Raw genomic sequence first — 17258 nt, forward strand, 5'->3', positions numbered from 1 at the left:
TTTTAAGTTTGAACTATCATTCTGAGGGCAAACAAATTTTAAAAGAACAAGAAACTGGACGGCAATACTGCAGTATTACTTATAATGAAAAATGCTCAAGTGTGAAAACTGAAGAGAGCCTCGCTTTCTTTAAACTTTAACAGCTCTTTTAACCAACAATAATACTTCCTTGTTTTCAATTATAGAATTAAATGAATGGATTTTTTTTTTGTCATTTTTACACTTATTTATATTACAATCATTTCAGATAGAACAGAATATGCTTAATTGTTTCTGGGTGTCAAAATAAAGAATTTCTGGTTTTATTACTCACAGATAACACCCAAAATGCAATACATGTTAAAGTGGAAAACTCAAAAATAAACTCAAGTAACATAGTTATAATTACAAGCACGAGTGTGCTGGCCTTATTGAAATAAGATGGACAGACACCTTTATGTTTAACCATGTAGAATTTCTGTTTATATCCCACAAACATGTCCATAAGTGTTAAAGCTTCATAAGTGCTATATCAGATGTGGTGGTGTTGCATATAGGATGTTTGGATAAACAAAACTATACATTTTGTAAAATTATTCAAAGCTTCCTAAAAGGTCTACCTTTGTTAAAGCATTTACTTACACTGAGAGTCAAATGCGACACCTGACTGTCCTTGAGGCTTACTTGAAATAAAACCAAGTAAAATATATACACTAAAAAATAAAGTTAAGTTTTCCTTCAGGCACAGAAAACAGGAACTAAAAAAATTAAATGTTTACAGTCAACCCTGGTTAATTCATCAGCCAATAATGAAAGAGACTGACTGAGGTTTTGTTGACAGCATATATGATACAATACATTTTGCTTTTGTCACAAAACAAGGACCAACAGTAAAAGATCACTGTTTGAATGGAGGAAGCCGAGGAACACATTTTGGCTGCCCTGAATTCATAATTGATTGCTACCAGGGCAAAGTGATGACATGCTGACATGCAGATCTGTCTGATCAGCAAATATGAGCCAGAGAAGAGTTTGTATTGGACTGCCAGTCATACTTTTTGCAGATAGCATCAAACTTTTGGATGAGAGTTTTGAAGGATGGCCGCTCTGCAGGTTCTGATGCCCAACACTGCTCCATTATAACCTTCACCTGTTGACGACAGAAAGACAAAAAAACATTGCTCAGCACATTGTGTGAAAAAGTGTGTTTTTCTTCACACTGCATGAAATTTTACCTCATGTGGGCAATCCTTGGGACAGGGCAATCTTCGTTGTTTTTCCAACAGTTTTATAAGAAACATTGCTGTCATCTGTTCCTGAGTACCCTCCATCATTTCAAAGAATTTCTGCAATCAAACAAAAAATAATACACTGTGCATTAAGACCGACATTGCCATGTTTTTCTGTTTGTCTCAGATGAAGATATTTTAAGTCACATACTGTTGGAGGGCTTTGACGGGGATCACAGCGGTTCAAGATCTCATATAAAGTGACCCCAAAAGACCAAATGTCAGAGGAGAAAGAAAATTTACTTTCTTTCAAGCACTCAATGGCATACCTGTGCAGTACAAAAACATAGTTTAGTGACAAAAGTTATGAAGCAAAGCATTGGATAATACTGTCAAATGCCACATGAACTCACCAGAACACTGGGCTGTCCCCATCCTCACGGACACGATAGTAGATCTCACCTTCAGGGATGTGTTTGGTCAAGCCAAAGTCTCCAATCTTTACCAGACTGTCATTTTCAACCAAGACATTTCGTGCAGCCAGGTCTCGATGGATGTATCTTTTAAAGTGCAAGTAGTCCATTCCCTTATGAAGAAACAACAGAAGCTCCTTCATCATTGACATGCTTAGCAGCATTACCATTTACAGTAGGGATGCACAATATTATCCACTCAAAATCCTAACCCTAACCTCTCTGTTTCACACCGTTTGTGGTTCATAGAACTGTACAGTGTGTAGATGGAGCCCACTTGTTTATTTATGTTCTGATTAGGGACTGAAGCTGATTTTGTTTGCACAGCGCAGATTGAGCAGTCACATATTTGGCTCCTGTTTTAATTTGAATTGAATTGAATTGAAGCAGCAATCTGTAAGGTACATGTAGCTGACTAATTTAGGCATATTTACTGTCCTAGAGTGAACTATTTTATTTAACTTAGGTTTAACTGCTATATGAATGCATTTCTTACCTCTTCCCTGTGAATAGAGGTTTTGTTTGATTACTATGTCACTTGTGAAATTGGCCAAATTTACCCTGGTTTGTTTGAAAGCAACTGTCATAAAAATCTAAATTTGAGTAACTTTCTTTTTTGTGCGCAAGAAATAAATACAACATTAAAAAAATCTGATAAGAGTGTGCACCATAAGAATGTAAACTACTTCCAATAGAGAATAGAGCAGATAATCTCTACAATTAGGCGTGCAGAAAAAAATATTGGTATGGGTAATTGGCTAGAGAGTTGTAAAATATCAGCATATTGGATATTGGTAAAAAATCAAATATCCTGCATCTTTAATGTACAGTAAACCTCACATATTTAAACCAGTTTTATGTGCGCAGCAGAAAACAGTGAAGTGATTATTTCCTGGACAATATTTTGCTTGTAGATAAAAGCTGACACTGCAGCATAATCCAATGAAACATAATGCAATAAATACATAACAATTCAGAACCTTGTATGCTCAGAACATATTAATTTAAAATGTTTGGTTATCTTTCCAAAGCATACCAGTGCATCAGTGTTACCAGGTGTGTTGTTAAATCAAGCAGAGATGCAAACGATACACACAAACTCAACTCACCTGACAGATCTGCTGAGCAAACATGAGGCACTGAGGAACACCAAGCTTACGTTTGGGAAGGTAATCTCGCAGACTCCCCAGAGGGAGGTACTCCATAATGAGCTGCACCACTTGTCCTCCTGTCAACAGAGAGTGCAAAATGCATTCAATCCTTAGATTCCCACCACTTTTTGGAGGCAACAGTGGCTTGGGGCTGAACAGGCTGTGGCGCGCAGCATGCTGTCAGCTGAAAGCCCAAAATATTGACATACAACGGAAGAAGAGCTGCACTTGGAATAGATTTTCAATATCTACTGAGGAACAGCAGGGAACAAAATCCATCACTTAAATCATCCACTGAGTGCTGCAAGTTAGAAAGGTATTGAGCAAATGCTCATTTGCAGACACTGTACATGTCAATAAACATACAGAGAAAAGCAGATGACAGCTGAGGACTTACCAAGCTCAGAGCAGCAGCCCTTGTACTTCACAATGTTGCTGTGATCAAGTGACTTCAGGATCTCAATCTCCTTTATCCATCCGTCAGGCACATGGCCGTTTTCCTGTTTGAGAGCCTTTACTGCCACACGCTCTCCTGTCCCGTCGTTGGCAGGGTCATACAAGTACAGAGTAACTTTTCCAAAGTGTCCCTTAAGATAGAGTAATAAGATAAGGATTACTCTACAGCATGTGCAAATAAGGAAAAACTACTTGTGTTCTTATTAACAACAATCTCTTTGATTCTCACCTCCCCCAGGACCCGCATCTTTTTCAGGTAGCGTTTATGGAAAACACTATGGTCTGCTGGAGGTAGAGTTTCACCTGGGGATATGTCAGGATCTGAAAGTAGATATTAAAAAAACATTGTAATAAGATGGGGAAGAAAAAAATACAAGTCCTGTTTGACTGTTGAATATCAAACCATTGTTTCATTTTAATTTTTCTTTAATGAATCTTTCTAAATGTGTTATTTTTATGACACACCAAGTGTCTGAGTACTTTGAAAAGCTGTAAATAAGTAAAATGTGCTATAATTATTATTAATTGAGCAAGTAACAACCCACTTTTGATCATGATCTCTGTGAGCTTTCTGAGCACAGTGCGGAACGACGGCCTCTCCACAGGCTCGTAGGACAAACACATGCTGATGAAGCTTGCCAGCTCTTGGGACGAGGGTACACCGAGCCGTCCCTTTTGCTTATAAAAGCGCTCTTTCTGTTTGAGGGAAAACAGTTTCAGTTGAGTCAAACTTGGATGAATGAAACAGTTAAGTTCAATTTGTGTGTTTTTGGTAGAGAAATTCAGCACATACCTCAGACAATGAGCTGCCACTCATGGGGAGATCACCGTTGTTACAGATTTCAAGCAGTGTGACACCAAAGCTCCACTGGTCTGAAGCATTTCCAGTGAGTACACCACCATCAACACACTCAGGGGCAATCCATGGGATACGCTCCAGGCGCTCTGTGGTGAAATTGGGATAAAATGACCTTAATGCAATCAAACTCCTTTTTTTAAAGTATGCATTTAAAGTACAAGCAAACCAAAAAGAGTTAAAAGATGACAAAATCACAGCTTTAATCTTCATTACTATTGGGGAACCAAAAAACTTCAAGGGGAAGAGGGGTTATGTATTTAACTTCAGACCTCTAAAAAACTATGAGATTAAATGTCAAACAACAGGAAACAAGACACCAGAAGTGGTCGAGCGGAAAGTTCCTGTTTCCTGTATCAGATTAAAATGAGGCCCAAAAGACAGAAAAGGCCTGAGCAGCTACATTTGGATGCTTTCTGGTTAAGTTACAGACCTTCTCGTGTGAGGACACTCAGGGTGATTCCTGGGTCACTCAGCTTTACGAAAGGAGTGGTGCCTTCCTCAAGACCACGTCTTGCCACCAGAATGTTTTTGCTGCAGACGTTTCCATGAACCAGGCGTTTGGTCTCCTAAAATGATGAAGATGAAACTGTTTGTGTTTTATTTTATTCATTTATTTATTTTCAAATCATACTTTTTAAAATTTAATTCTGTTATTTGACTGAATAACCTCTTTGCTAGTGTAGACAACTGACCTCAAGGTGAAAGACTTTCTAGATTTACACTGAAATCATTCTGTCATCCCTTCATTTGACCTAGCTTCACTCACTTTGAATGACTTTGCTGCATTATCATCCATCAAGCAGTATATTAACTTACCAGATAACTCAGGGCGGTGGCAAGTTGTTTGGCAACAATCAGCTTCCACTGAGGAGTCACCGATCCCTTTTCTCTGCGCAGGAAAACATCCAAAGGCCCGTACTCCACGTATTCCTCCACCATGATGACTTTAAAATAAAGACAAATCAGAGAGTTCTTGTATCTGGTGATGCTAAAAGTAAACAGTGTCACTTCTGAAACAGACATGGGTAAGTGTGGTTTTGGATTTGCTCTGTGGTTCCCTTTGTGTCGCAGACATAAATAAAACATAAAAGCAGTGAACACTGTCAGTGAGAGCCAAAAAGAAAAAAACTAAAGTGTGCTTACTTTCAGATCCTCTGACTGACACACCGTGTACAAACACCAGATGACTGTGGGACACCTGGCTCATGAGACTTGCGGTTTCAAAAAATGCCTGAAACACAAAAGAACAGAATATAACATAGATCAGAACCATGGGTGTCCAGATATGTTTGTATCTGCTTAGCTTCAAGACGGCAGACCACAAAGACTTACAAACGCAATATCTCTATGGCTCTGATCTAGGATCTTCAGCACAACTTGTATCCCTTTTTGTTGAGCAGAGTTGTTGTTGAACTCATCCTCATCATCATCATCATCTCGTCCTTCTTGCACCATCAGACGTCCTGAGTAGATGTTAGTTCTGGTCCCCCGGCCCAAATGCTGTTGCTGTGCACAAACAAAAGGCGGAAAACCAGCATGAGAACAAAAAGATTTCCGGTTAGAGCAGATTGAGTCAGCAAGTGGGTCTCGTTACCTGTGCAAAGTCTCCTTCCTTGATCTGATGGAAGCGCAGCTCTGTTACGCTCAGGGGTAAGGAGTTGCTGCGACCGCGGTGATCGATACCTTCCCTCACCACTAAGAGGTTGGAACATTCTAAACCACAGAGAAAACACATGTAAACACATGAACACTCCAAAATAGAGGCATTGAAACATGTTTGATGTTAAAAAATCAGCTAAATATGAACCTGCTTGTCTTGGAAAACAGCATTTCTTGACCATAAAGCTGTCCGAACCAGACTTTAACACAAAGGTTTTGAGGCTCTCTGTAAGTTCCTTCAAACTGGAGAATTCTCTGTCCCAGCCCTCCAGACAGAACTTCGAACCCTTGAGCTGAATCCGAAACTGCTTCAGGCTTGGCGTAGACCCATTCTATGAGGCAACAGTATGTTGAAACAAAAAGTGGCATTAATCACTGCAGTGTAATGTTCCCCAGAGAGAAGCATGAGTTTCATTTACCTCATTTTTGTTCAGGACAGCTAGGATGATGCGCTGATAGTCGAGTGCACTCCAACGTACAAGGAAAACACCTTCCTCTGCTGCCTCCTTTTTTAGCTTCTGCAGCACGAAATCATCGCTGGAAACAAACCAGAGTTGTGACGTAAAACCACCCTGTGTTTCTTTGTAGCCTGTATGTGCATGTGTAAGAAAGAACTCACTGCAGAGGTCCATGCAGTCCATTCGCTTCACTCAGCACCACCCTTGGGGGAGCCACTTCATGACAAAGATAGTGGTGGGCGTCTGCAGTCAGCCGGTAGTATCCATCTAGGAGGGAGATGAAGGAACGGGCCTCTTGGCTGGAGTTCATCTGAACCTCCTACATACACACAGAAACACCACTAGCTTACAATCAGAGCTTCCACCTACAGACACATACAAATTCAAAACATAAAATGCCCTTAGCAAACCAAAAGTAAAAGCTCCTATATTGATTAACATGTAAAATGTGCATACATGCCTACTGTGTCGTATAACGAGGCACTTTAAGGACGATGGAACGACTGATGTACAGTGTATCAATTATCCTAATCTGTCAAAAGCACATTAACCAATCAAATTAATGCACTGCAGCTTTTACATAAAGGGATAAGGGAGCACTCTCACCAAGCAGTGGTTGTCCTGAGTGCTAATGCACACATTAGCCCCAGCGATGGCTATGTGAGTTATTTCTGGGAAGTCGCAAAAAGATGTTAATTTATTGGAAGTGTTTGCATTCTGTTGGCTGGACTTTTGATTTGTTTTCCTCATGTAGTCTGCACAGTCATTCCGGAGGTAGGAGTTTGCCTGGGCCTGCGTAGAAACACAGAATCACTGCATACAAGAACACAAAGCATGCCACAAAGTTAAACCATCACAGGATTCAAATACGTTTTTGACAAACCTTCTGACCAGACACCTTCCTCCACTGTATCCCTTTGGTGCCAGAGACCTTTATCTCATGTGTGATGGGCGCTGTGAAGTTGTCTTTTGCAATCCCCTGTGCATTAGTTACGATGGAGTAAGAGCTACTGCCATCCCCTTCCTTTCTCAGTTCCAGGCTGCAAACAGGAAATGTCTCTGTGCCAAACTGTGGGGCCAGGTGTTCAAGTGTGGAGATGTACTTATACATAATCTTTTGGGCACCCAACAAGCCTTTTGCCACAGTGTGCTGCTGGAATTTCTGCACAAACTCAGCGAACACTCTGCGGATCCTGAGTTTTGTCAAGAAGTTGTCTCTTGAGATGTGTTTTGCAAAAGACTTTGGAATGCAGCGTAGAAAACTGTTAAAAAAAGAAAAGATAAACAATGTAAACCCGGCAAGTAGTAAGGTTAAATCAAGTGAAGCTCTGATGATCCAGAGACACAAAAGTATAAGTGTAGAAATACAATAGATAACAATTAATATATTTTTATTGTTACACAAAAATATGAGCATTAAGAATTCAATAAATTTTTGACCAGCCAGAAGTTGAAGAGTCCGCACAAAAATGTACGTACCTGTCCTTCTGGACAACCTCTTGTAGACTACACTCTTTGTGTATCGCCTGATGCGAGAGGTGAAGTACAGCCATCCCCAAACTCTCATTTTTGAAGCGGCTTATTTCTTCCTCCGACTGAGCATCTTCCATCGGGACCGCTTCATTCACAAACTCATGTTTAGCCTTTTGGAAACACAAGAGGCAGATAGGCTCAGGAAGTAACTCTTGTGTCCATTCAGTTAATACAGTCATGATATAATACATATAAACCCAACCTGTGAGAATAAGTACTCCAGGGATGTCATATCAAAGAGTGGAGAGCCCCCCTGAACTGTTCCAGCTTTGAGGGTGTAGCGAGATACTGTTGGTTCCCCATTGGTCATTCCATGCCAGTTACAAAAGTAAAACCTGGAAAGAGGGAAAACCAGATAATGAAAGTGAAAATGTGCGGTAAAGTCCATGTGTATAAGATGAGTCAACATGAAAAATGTTTCATGTTTGAACAAGGACAAACATTTTTCTTCTACTTGGATTCATTCCTCAGCTGCCTCAGCGGTGGGTGTTGGGTTCCATTTTTTTCCAACATTATGTTTCTTCATTGTGTTGTTAATAGACAAAATACTACAGCATACAGCGTTAGAAACACACAGACTTACCTCATACAGAAGTGAAGTATGAGGTTGGTGTTGTCATCCGGGCTGAAAACATGGTTTGGACTGAACCAGCAGCGTGTTTGTGCATCATACAAGGCAAATAACACATGGCACAGAGGAGTTATTCCTGTGGGAAAATGCATTGAGGTTACACACATGCCATTAGCAGGCTTAAATACCGCATGGAAATGAACTGATTGCTTTCATATCCACTGTGTGGGTCTATTGGTCAAGGCTGGCACTCTTACCAACGGCCTCGGCCGCTGAAATACATAAGTCCTCTGCAGTGACTTCCCCACTGGTGTGAGACAGATATTTCTCCCCATCCTTCGTCCAGAAGAGGAAGATGTGGATGCCCTGACTTTGAGGGGGTTCACTCTGGGTAGGATGCCCCCCTTGTCTTGAACGCCTGGACCACCCACTCCGTGACATGGTGTGAACAGCCAAATGACTGGAAAAAGGAAGGAAGAATTTACTGAAAAAAAAAAAAAAAAAACAGTGACCTTTACAGAAGCAGAAACATCTTCTGCTTTGATGCATATAAATTTATATGGCAGCTATAAAAATTAAAATTGGTGGATAGCAATGTGACTAAGAATAACCCACAAATTCGACAGCATATTATCAAGTCTTTACAAAATAATATAAAAACGAATGACTTCCGGGTTTGACAGCTTCTGATTTGCTGTTTACATCGACTGAAGTCCTCATTCTCAAATACAGCTCAACAGAAACTTTAAACGGAGAGTCTAATATTTATTAACTGCGTGACGACTGACCCAAAACATGAGCCCATACCCCATTCGTTGTAAACCGGATGCCTTGATAAAGAAAAATGAAGAGTAATACAATATATGAACAATGAATAAAGGGTCTTTTACCGTTTTTTCGGTGAGCTTTATAGGTCACAACATGGAAAATAGGAAACGCGATGAATTCATGTCGTTCCTCTTTTCATTAGATAAGGAGCATACTTCCCCTTCAACTAAGCGTTCGTTTTCTTTCGGACTGTGGGAGAAACGACGAACGGGACCCGAGAGAACCAGCAGCAACATGGTTGGTTACTCCCTCCTGGCGTAAGCACGTACACAGCGGCTCGCAACCTCGCAACATGGGCTGACCCTTTCAGAATAAAAGTCGCCAAATATTTTTGGATAAAATTTAATCAGGTTATTACAAGGCGAACCACTGGTCCAACTACAGTGTCTTTTTAATTTCTGTTTCTATTCATTTGAGACATTTATTTTTTGAATTACTGGCAGTCAACTGCTTTACTTAACTTTTAACACCAGCCGAGAATGCAGAAGCATGTGTACACTCATACCTGAGTCTCAATTAATTTAATCATCGGTTAGGCCTGCTAGATTTTACTTCAACATGAGTAAAACTGTTAACGGCCTTTCACTGTTGTTGTGTTCAGTTCACAATCATACACACGTGGCTTAACTTTAGTCCCTTAAGAAGAATCCATGCTTTGAAGTTGAGTCACAGAATCTATAACCATCATCGTGGCGGGGACAAATGAGGTTTCCACGGCAGAAAAAAAAACTTAAAGCCATCGTGTAGCTGATTCACACCACACATAAGAAGAAGCACCTACACTTGACTGAAAAGGTCGATCAAGTTTTCAACCTGACATATGGGTCCATTGTTCAACCTATTGTTAATCTAAACATATGAAAGCCGCTGTGGACATCTGACAACACACCAAGACCATTCGTGACAGAAGTTACTCCATCATTGTGAGGCTTTTATATGTCTTAAACTGACGGAATATAACTTAGGCTTTCGCCATTCAGATGTGTTAATTCCTTGGAAAAATGTTTTTTTTTTTTTTTTTTTTTTTTTTTTTTTTTTGTCGCTTAATTCTCATAAATCCATACGAGCCAAACTGACATTTGGATAAGCAAAATATCTCCTAATACTTTATTTCAACATATTTTCTTGTGAAATCAAGCACCCATGAGACACCTTCAAAATAAAAGCATCAAAAGTGAAACCATTTATTTCAGCCACACCTATCCAGCATTTTTCTGTGCTTGACTACCTCTTGCGTACCTTGAGGGTTTGATTTTGGATTGTCGGACATGCAGGTTAAAACTGTGTTGAGGATGATGCAGGTGTAGGACACCAGAGCTTGGGTCCAGTTTCTGGAACCCACCAGCTATGATGTCGACATTAACCTTAGCTCTATGTGAGCTGTTGTATCAAGGGGCCATGACAGCAAGATCTCATTTGCCACCAGTTCACAAGCCACAAGCTCAATCCACATACTGCGGTTAAAAGCAACAGGCAGTGCTATCATGTTGATAGCCTCAGTAAAGGTTCAGTGAAGAGAGCTTTGTATGGTTTATGTTTTTCCCTCAATTAAATTTAGATCAACACCAAATTCTAGTCCCACAATGACCAAAATTGGACTTTCTTCCACTCATGGGCAAAAAATCTGAGTTGTTTTGCACAGAAACCCCTTGAGCAATGTTAAGCCTGGGATGCAGCATTGGTTCCCTTGATAATTTGCGAGGAAAACAACTTATTTTTTATTTCCTGCATACCTTTCGAACTATTCATGGAAAGAACAAAGCAAGACATTTTACTGCATGATGAGTTCTTTAGCAAAAATTTTCCATTCTGACTTTTATTTCACTCATTTTGCTTCCAGGTTTCACATACAGTTGAATGTAAATTCAGAGAGCTGTCCATGCTCAAACTACAGAGTCTGAGTTTTAAATCAACCCTGCTTTATTTTAATCCCATGCATAGATGCACTTATTCCATAGATATTTTTCTCTTGACTCACATTTTTTACCTGGTTTGTGAAACATGACACCTACACCTCAAGTTCATAGACATCATCACACTACCCTGTTCTTGAGTAGTTGGATACAATTCAATCTTTTGTTGAGCAAATTTGTAAAAAAGTCATCTGTTGTGGGGAAATAACCAAATTAACACAGTTGTTACTAAAAGCACTGAAAGGCCAACAAAAATATTTTATCCCTAAACAGCAGAAAGGGGAAAATTGTACGTTAAACCAATAATGAATAGTTGTTTCTCAACTACAACAGCACAAATGAAGACCGAAGGCATGTGTTCACATGAACTTTCACGCAATTTAACAGATGTATACAAATAAATGTAAGAATACAGCTTCTGTGACGTTGTGAAAAGTAAAACACTGTAAAACACAAGCAGATGCTTCAACCCAATCAGCAGTTAATGATGGAGAATATTTGTGCAGTTAGGTAAATGCTAAACCTCTAAGCGTCAGCTAAATACTCAAGAGAAGATATTTTGTTGTTCCTTGATTGGCAAATACAGTGACTAAGTACATTTTCCGAAGCAACAAATCACGTATTGGTCATTCCTTCTTCGTTTCTTCCTGCTCCTGTTTCACCTCCTCGTAAGTAGCATCATCCTCTTTTTCTTCCCCATCGTCTGTCCTGGAGTTTGGGACCCAGAGGCCAGAGTCTATACACCTCTTCATGTGAGTCTTTGCCTCCTAAATGATGTAAAAAAATGACAAGAAGTTTACAAAATAGAAATTCAGCTTAATATTGATTAATCATACACTCTGCCTTTTCTCCCAGGCATTGCATATAAAATCTGCTACACTAAAATTTCCTTTTTTGAAACAAAACTATTTTTTTCAGTCATCAAAACAAAAAAAAAATCAGCATTAATCAAAGACATTTTCCTAAAGAGTAAATTCTTGGGTTATCATAAATCAGACAGTAAAACATAAAATGAATCTCATTTTCAGGTTTACCAAAGTTACACAATAAATACACTATTTCTTCTCCTGGAATAGCATTAAAGCTACCTGTGTCTATGGCTAGAGGTAAAGTCTGTGTTTAGTAAACATTAAACTCTCAATGTTCTTGATGTCTTATAATGAAAAATAAAATACATGTTATTGGTTTTAAAGACAGATTTTATTTCTTTGGTCCATGGATGACCATAAGGAGTAGACATCCCAATCAAAAATCTTTTTAGTGAGTCTCTGATCAGACATCCTAACAAGTCTATTCTAGAACCGCAACATTTCACATTTCACATTAAAGAAGGAAACGTACCGTGGGGTCCATTTTACTAATCACTTCTTGTAACATTCCAATGTCCTTATCATCAAAGCATTTCTGCATCTCCTGCAATAAGAGCACATTGAGTGAGGCAAGTTAAGCTAACAAAGGAAGATGGAAGAAAAAGTCATAGGGCCGTAAAAGATAAAGACTTACAGGAGGGAGGGATTCATACACATCCACAGGGTCCAGCCCCCCAGGTCCCAAGCGCTTCTGTCGCTCCTCTTCCTCATATTCCCTCATGGCCTTTTCTATGCGGATCTTTGCTCTACCCCGGACCCGCTCCTTGAATGACTCCAGCTCGTCATTGAAAGCATCCTGATACTGCTGGTCTGCTGTCTGTGAGGGGGCATATCATTAATCACAACAATCTTTTGAGCCGAATCTGTTTTGTTTTGTAGTGGGCTGGAAATATGAACAAAGCAAAAGTTCAGTACTTAAAGCTGGTATTAAACTATCTTGAGTAACTTGACTAAAGAATTTCAAAAACCTATACTCAGGCATGTAGAAAAAAGGTAAGGTTGAATACTCGAAGAGACAAGAAAGAGAGGAAGTGGTCACAAGCCATGAATGGAAGGCGAGCTGGGGTTTTCCTGCAAATAGACTATCTCACCTCACGAAGCACCCCCTGTTGCAGCAGCTCTCCCTTCGTTGTTTTTTTATTCCCGACTTTGTATTTGCAGACCATCATTACTTTTTATGGCTCATTTGTTGACCATTGACGCTAAAATGGTCAAGTTTGCAGTGGTGTTTGTGTCCTGCGATCCTGCATGTAACCATGGTTGCATCGTTTATACACCAGATTTCTGTTTTTAGCAGCCCATAGCATGTTGATGCTAACTGGTGCTGGGCTTGATGTTCTCATAGACTGTATAAAACATGGACCTTGTCTCAGAGGGCAGAGTAGACATGGCTAATGGAGCTAGTAACAGACAAGAACGCCACATTTGAAGGATTTCACTTGCTGTAAGCAGACATGACACATGAACGCAAGAGTGAACAAACTGATGAAGAAGGGCAACTCAGTCCTGGACTCTGTGGAGGTGGTGACTGACTTGAGACTAGAGAATTATGGCCAAGCTGTCGTCTCTGATAGCCTTTTGTCTATTCTCTTCAGGGATAAATAAAGTACAATGTATTTTCATCTCATCACTCATCTTGATTAGCACACTACTCCAGACCTTTATCCTCTGAAAATTTTTCCTGAAAGGGTATGAAATAATCGCGTTACACTGAGAAAGATTAAAACTCAGGGACTTTACCTTAATCTTGGCAAAAAACTGACGAAAGCAACCTCGTGGGTCCACCTTGAGGCTCTTTGCCAACTCAAGAATGAACTGCATGACGATGGTCTGATGAGCCACCTGCTCCATCAACGCATGTTTCTACAAATAAAACACAAGGTTGTATAAAGAACTCATACGCAACCTGGAAAATTACCTGCTTTGCCAAGACAAGAAATTGGGGGTAAATATAATCAAAATGTTATATTCTACAATAACAGTACAGTTATCTAAACTGTCAGATAGACAGTCTGTAATGAAAGGACAACAAGTGACTTAAGCTACAACCAAAATGTTAAATCTTATTCTGTGTTATGTTGTGTACCTCCTCAACTTCGAGATCAATGCACATGATGACCAGATAGTTTGCAGTCTCTTCGCATACTAGATGAGGATTGTCAGATAGGTACTTCTGGCTGTCATCCCAACGTCGCAGCATGCCTGCAGATTAGACAGCAATAGTGAACAAAACCAGATCAACAAATATTTTTACTTCACAACATCAAGCAAATAACAATACTGAATGATTGTGTTCTTACCAAAGTGTTTAATCTGCTTCTCATATTTCTCCACAAAGGTTTTATGCTTTTGCTCCTTCTGTTCTTCAGTTTCTTCCACATTTTCAGGGGCTTTATTCACAATGCTCTGTAGAAGGACAGAGAGTTGCAAAAGATGCACATAGTATAAAACCCATTTAACAGTTTTTTTTCCAGTCAAATGTCACTGTTATCAAGCTGACATTTGTAACTGCCTCACCTTGCTAAATCCATCCTTGCTGAGAGTGTCCACATTCCATGGCATCTTCTTCTCTTCCCGCTTGTGTTCATCCGTCTTCTTCTCCCACTCCCGTTCCTCTTTTTTTAGCTTTTTCTCCTCAGCCTGGGCTTTGCTAAGCTCTGCCTTAGCATCATCCGTCTTGGAAATACTCAGTTCTTTTACCCTCTTCTGTACTTCTGCCAGCTTGCGCCGGGTTTCACACAGACTCTTGTTCATATCTTCACCTTTTTTCTGAAAGTCTTCCATCCGCTCCACACGAGCCTGGATTACAAGACAGTAGCATCAGTCGAAATCTCAGACACAACGGCATAAGGTCTGTCATAGTTTTACAGGGTATGCCAACAGAACGGACATTGATTTTGGACTTTACAGATCTTAGAAAGCCACTATCTCACTATAAGGTAGAGTAGCATCCACCCAAATAAAAACACCAATAAAAATAAAGTTAAATGTTTCAAGCCAACCTAATTTGTCAGTTAGCAGTTGCTCACAACACCTGAAGACAGCAACAGCTATCGGTAGAGAGATAGATGTACACAAACTATACAGTCGTTTAAAGTCTGTACCTGGTGTCTCCATCTGAAGAGGCTAGGTGTGTCGATGTTAGGGTGGGTGTCATCTTCATCATCAGACACCTCAATATGGTCCCAAACACTGTAATCTATCCTGGACATTGTGCCAGCAAGAACCCCAACAACGCGAGCAGCGTTAGCTTGGTGTATGACTCGGCTAACTTAGTGGGCTAAACGAAGCTAACCCGTTTCCTGTATTATAAACACATTCAAGTCAAGAACGCTGCACTTTCTATTGACGTGTTCTTGCGTTAAAGAACAGACTTTTGGTGTTTGACGAAACTAAACGAGGCTCACACACCCAGAAAAGGATTAGCGCGAAACTGCTACAAAATTCTAGAAAGAACTGCTGCTGCAAATTTCCGTTTGACGTCAGCACGTGGCTGCGTCAGTCATACGTACGGCACGACACCGGACGGAGGATTTCAGAGCTAGTAGTCTAATAGCTAATAAGATATAATAATAATAATAATAATAATAATAATAATAATAATAATAATAATAATAATAATAATAATAATAATATAATAACAATGCATCATTTACTCTTTCACATCTTTACATTAACACTTGTACCCCTTACATAATATAGGAAACAAGTTTCGTTCATTTATTTGAAACAGTACAACTTCGTTTAGTTCTTTAATTTGTGTGCTTTATTTTCACTTTAATTTTTATGTCTGAAAAAAAAAATCTAATTTTCAGAAAAGTTGGACAGTGTCACTCTCCATTTCGTGGAAGTTCCCTTTTAATTAGTGGATGATGAAAGATTTCTCAAGCTCAGTTATGAATGTTTTGAGCTTGAGAAATCTTTCATAATTTGCTATTGCTACAATTATTGCATCTGACACACACACAACATTGAGGCAACGCACAAGTTAGCAGAGCCTGAAAAGCTGCAATCACAGTGAACCTATTGCAACACAAACTGGATGGACAAGACAATATTACAAAGCATGCTCATTGCAAATTAAATGGTGATGAAGTGGTTCTCTGGCTGGTGCTTGACTTAAGTTTAAGTTAATTTACATTTCTTTCACTCCCTGTCTTCATAAATGTTGCAGGAAAAATGCTTTATGCCTTTGACTTCAAATTTTCAGCTCTGAAAGTTCCTAATATTTCATTAAATACTCAAGCAGAGATACTATTAAACTACTATACATGGAATTAAGTTTTATCTTGCTAATTACAACTTCCTCTGTTATTGCAAGTTTTTCATAAATATGTCTTAGGATGTTAAAGGGAGGAGTAATCAGTAAGAGAAAAAAATAGTTTAACATGTGACTGGACAGGGCCCTCTACCAAGGCAATGTGGGTTTCATTTGCTCAGTGATGACATGCTCAAACATGTGTCACATATTTGATAAGGGGGTGTGGACCCGATGGCATCAATAACACTAAAGAGTTCAGAGAACGCCCCACACACAGCCATCATATTTAATCTTCATAGTACAGCCTGTGTTCGACACCATATTGACGAAATGTCTCTGTCGGTAGTTGTTTTCAAGCATCCTCTCCATCATGTGTTGCTCTTGCTCTCAGAGGGTCTGGGGTCCTTAAACCCGGAGCAGCAGATGGAGTTCCCGACATGTGTCTCACAGCAGCGCCGCATCTGCTTGATGACATCCTCACACATACTCTCCAGGTATTTATTAGCTGTCGGAAAAGGACCGAATTAGATTGATGCTTGAATAAATTCCCCTTTAACAAGAATTAATGGAAGCCAGTGAGGGTTTATGTACCTTGTAAACAGGTCTGAATTGCACATGCTTGTTTTTGACACGGGTCTTTCTGTGGCATACCTGAAACAAGATTAATGGGTACAGTATTTGAAAGATGTTCACAGGGAGTTAGCAGACACACATCAGGTTCAGAAACAGAGTACCAAAAACGAAACCTGACCTTCAAATTAGAATGTCAGAGAAGCTGAAAAAAGGCCAGGTAAGCTCGTGATAAGAGGATAGTTGCTGATGCTACTTCCCTAGCATCAGGTTTTGTTGTGATCACGTGACAACCTGACAGCGAATCAAATGATCAAAAGTCCTGCCCCGGATGCCACAGCGACATCTGGTGGGTGCACGTTACAGTGCAACAGTCAGATGGCAAATTCCATTCACAGCAGGTTCAAAACAAGGAGAAAAAAGCTCTTTTTTTGGTGAAATGGCTGTTC

General features: G+C 39.7%; 3 protein-coding genes across 3 annotated transcripts; all 3 read right to left on the reverse strand.

The window, feature by feature from the left end:
• Positions 1-275: 275 nt before the first annotated feature.
• tyk2 (tyrosine kinase 2) lies at positions 276-9437 on the reverse strand. Its single transcript, XM_074696060.1, has 24 exons — positions 9259-9437; positions 8626-8828; positions 8381-8504; positions 8000-8132; positions 7744-7907; positions 7148-7526; positions 6871-7056; positions 6426-6583; positions 6226-6343; positions 5955-6138; positions 5742-5860; positions 5480-5653; positions 5291-5378; positions 4964-5091; positions 4578-4713; positions 4082-4233; positions 3834-3984; positions 3518-3609; positions 3230-3419; positions 2791-2909; positions 1622-1794; positions 1420-1537; positions 1215-1325; positions 276-1129 (listed from the first exon to the last, which is right to left on the reverse strand). The coding sequence occupies exons 2-24, from the start codon at positions 8807-8809 to the stop codon at positions 986-988; spliced, it is 3525 nt and encodes a 1174-aa protein (XP_074552161.1). The 5' UTR covers positions 8810-8828; positions 9259-9437; the 3' UTR covers positions 276-985.
• Positions 9438-10963: 1526 nt separating this feature from the next.
• LOC141809185 (hsp90 co-chaperone Cdc37) lies at positions 10964-15466 on the reverse strand. The gene is made up of 8 exons (XM_074696061.1): positions 15083-15466; positions 14496-14777; positions 14279-14384; positions 14065-14180; positions 13719-13841; positions 12613-12795; positions 12451-12522; positions 10964-11876 (listed from the first exon to the last, which is right to left on the reverse strand). Exons 1-8 carry the CDS (start codon positions 15188-15190, stop codon positions 11736-11738), a joined length of 1131 nt encoding a protein of 376 aa, XP_074552162.1. The 5' UTR covers positions 15191-15466; the 3' UTR covers positions 10964-11735.
• Positions 15467-15743: 277 nt separating this feature from the next.
• On the reverse strand, positions 15744-17090 carry cmc4 (C-x(9)-C motif containing 4 homolog (S. cerevisiae)). The gene is made up of 3 exons (XM_074697024.1): positions 16991-17090; positions 16831-16890; positions 15744-16744 (listed from the first exon to the last, which is right to left on the reverse strand). The coding sequence occupies exons 2-3, from the start codon at positions 16886-16888 to the stop codon at positions 16608-16610; spliced, it is 195 nt and encodes a 64-aa protein (XP_074553125.1). The 5' UTR covers positions 16889-16890; positions 16991-17090; the 3' UTR covers positions 15744-16607.
• Between the last annotated feature and the right edge of the window lie 168 nt (positions 17091-17258).

The sequence above is a fragment of the Halichoeres trimaculatus genome, unplaced genomic scaffold (assembly GCF_033239565.1).
Source record: "Halichoeres trimaculatus isolate MK-OKI-2021-1 unplaced genomic scaffold, fHalTri1.1 fHalTri1_scaffold_20, whole genome shotgun sequence".
Taxonomy (NCBI): domain Eukaryota; kingdom Metazoa; phylum Chordata; class Actinopteri; order Labriformes; family Labridae; genus Halichoeres; species Halichoeres trimaculatus.

What these genes read in the sequence shown, in the direction of transcription:
- tyk2 (XM_074696060.1), bottom strand. Translation starts at nt 8,809, where the DNA reads ATGTCACGGAGTGGGTGGTCCAGGCGTTCAAGACAAGGGGGGCATCCT. An exon ending in CTGTTTTCCAAGACAAGCAG is followed by an intron (nt 5,861 to 5,954) that starts GTTCATATTTAG and finishes TCTGTGGTTTAG; the next exon opens with AATGTTCCAACCTCTTAGTG. An exon ending in GGGGACAGCCCAGTGTTCTG is followed by an intron (nt 1,538 to 1,621) that starts GTGAGTTCATGT and finishes TGTACTGCACAG; the next exon opens with GTATGCCATTGAGTGCTTGA.
- cmc4 (XM_074697024.1), bottom strand. Translation starts at nt 16,888, where the DNA reads ATGCCACAGAAAGACCCGTGTCAAAAACAAGCATGTGCAATTCAGACC. An exon ending in AATTCAGACCTGTTTACAAG is followed by an intron (nt 16,745 to 16,830) that starts GTACATAAACCC and finishes CTTTTCCGACAG; the next exon opens with CTAATAAATACCTGGAGAGT.
- LOC141809185 (XM_074696061.1), bottom strand. Translation starts at nt 15,190, where the DNA reads ATGTCCAGGATAGATTACAGTGTTTGGGACCATATTGAGGTGTCTGAT. An exon ending in TTGATCTCGAAGTTGAGGAG is followed by an intron (nt 13,842 to 14,064) that starts GTACACAACATA and finishes TTTTATTTGTAG; the next exon opens with AAACATGCGTTGATGGAGCA. An exon ending in TGTATGAATCCCTCCCTCCT is followed by an intron (nt 12,523 to 12,612) that starts GTAAGTCTTTAT and finishes CTCTTATTGCAG; the next exon opens with GAGATGCAGAAATGCTTTGA.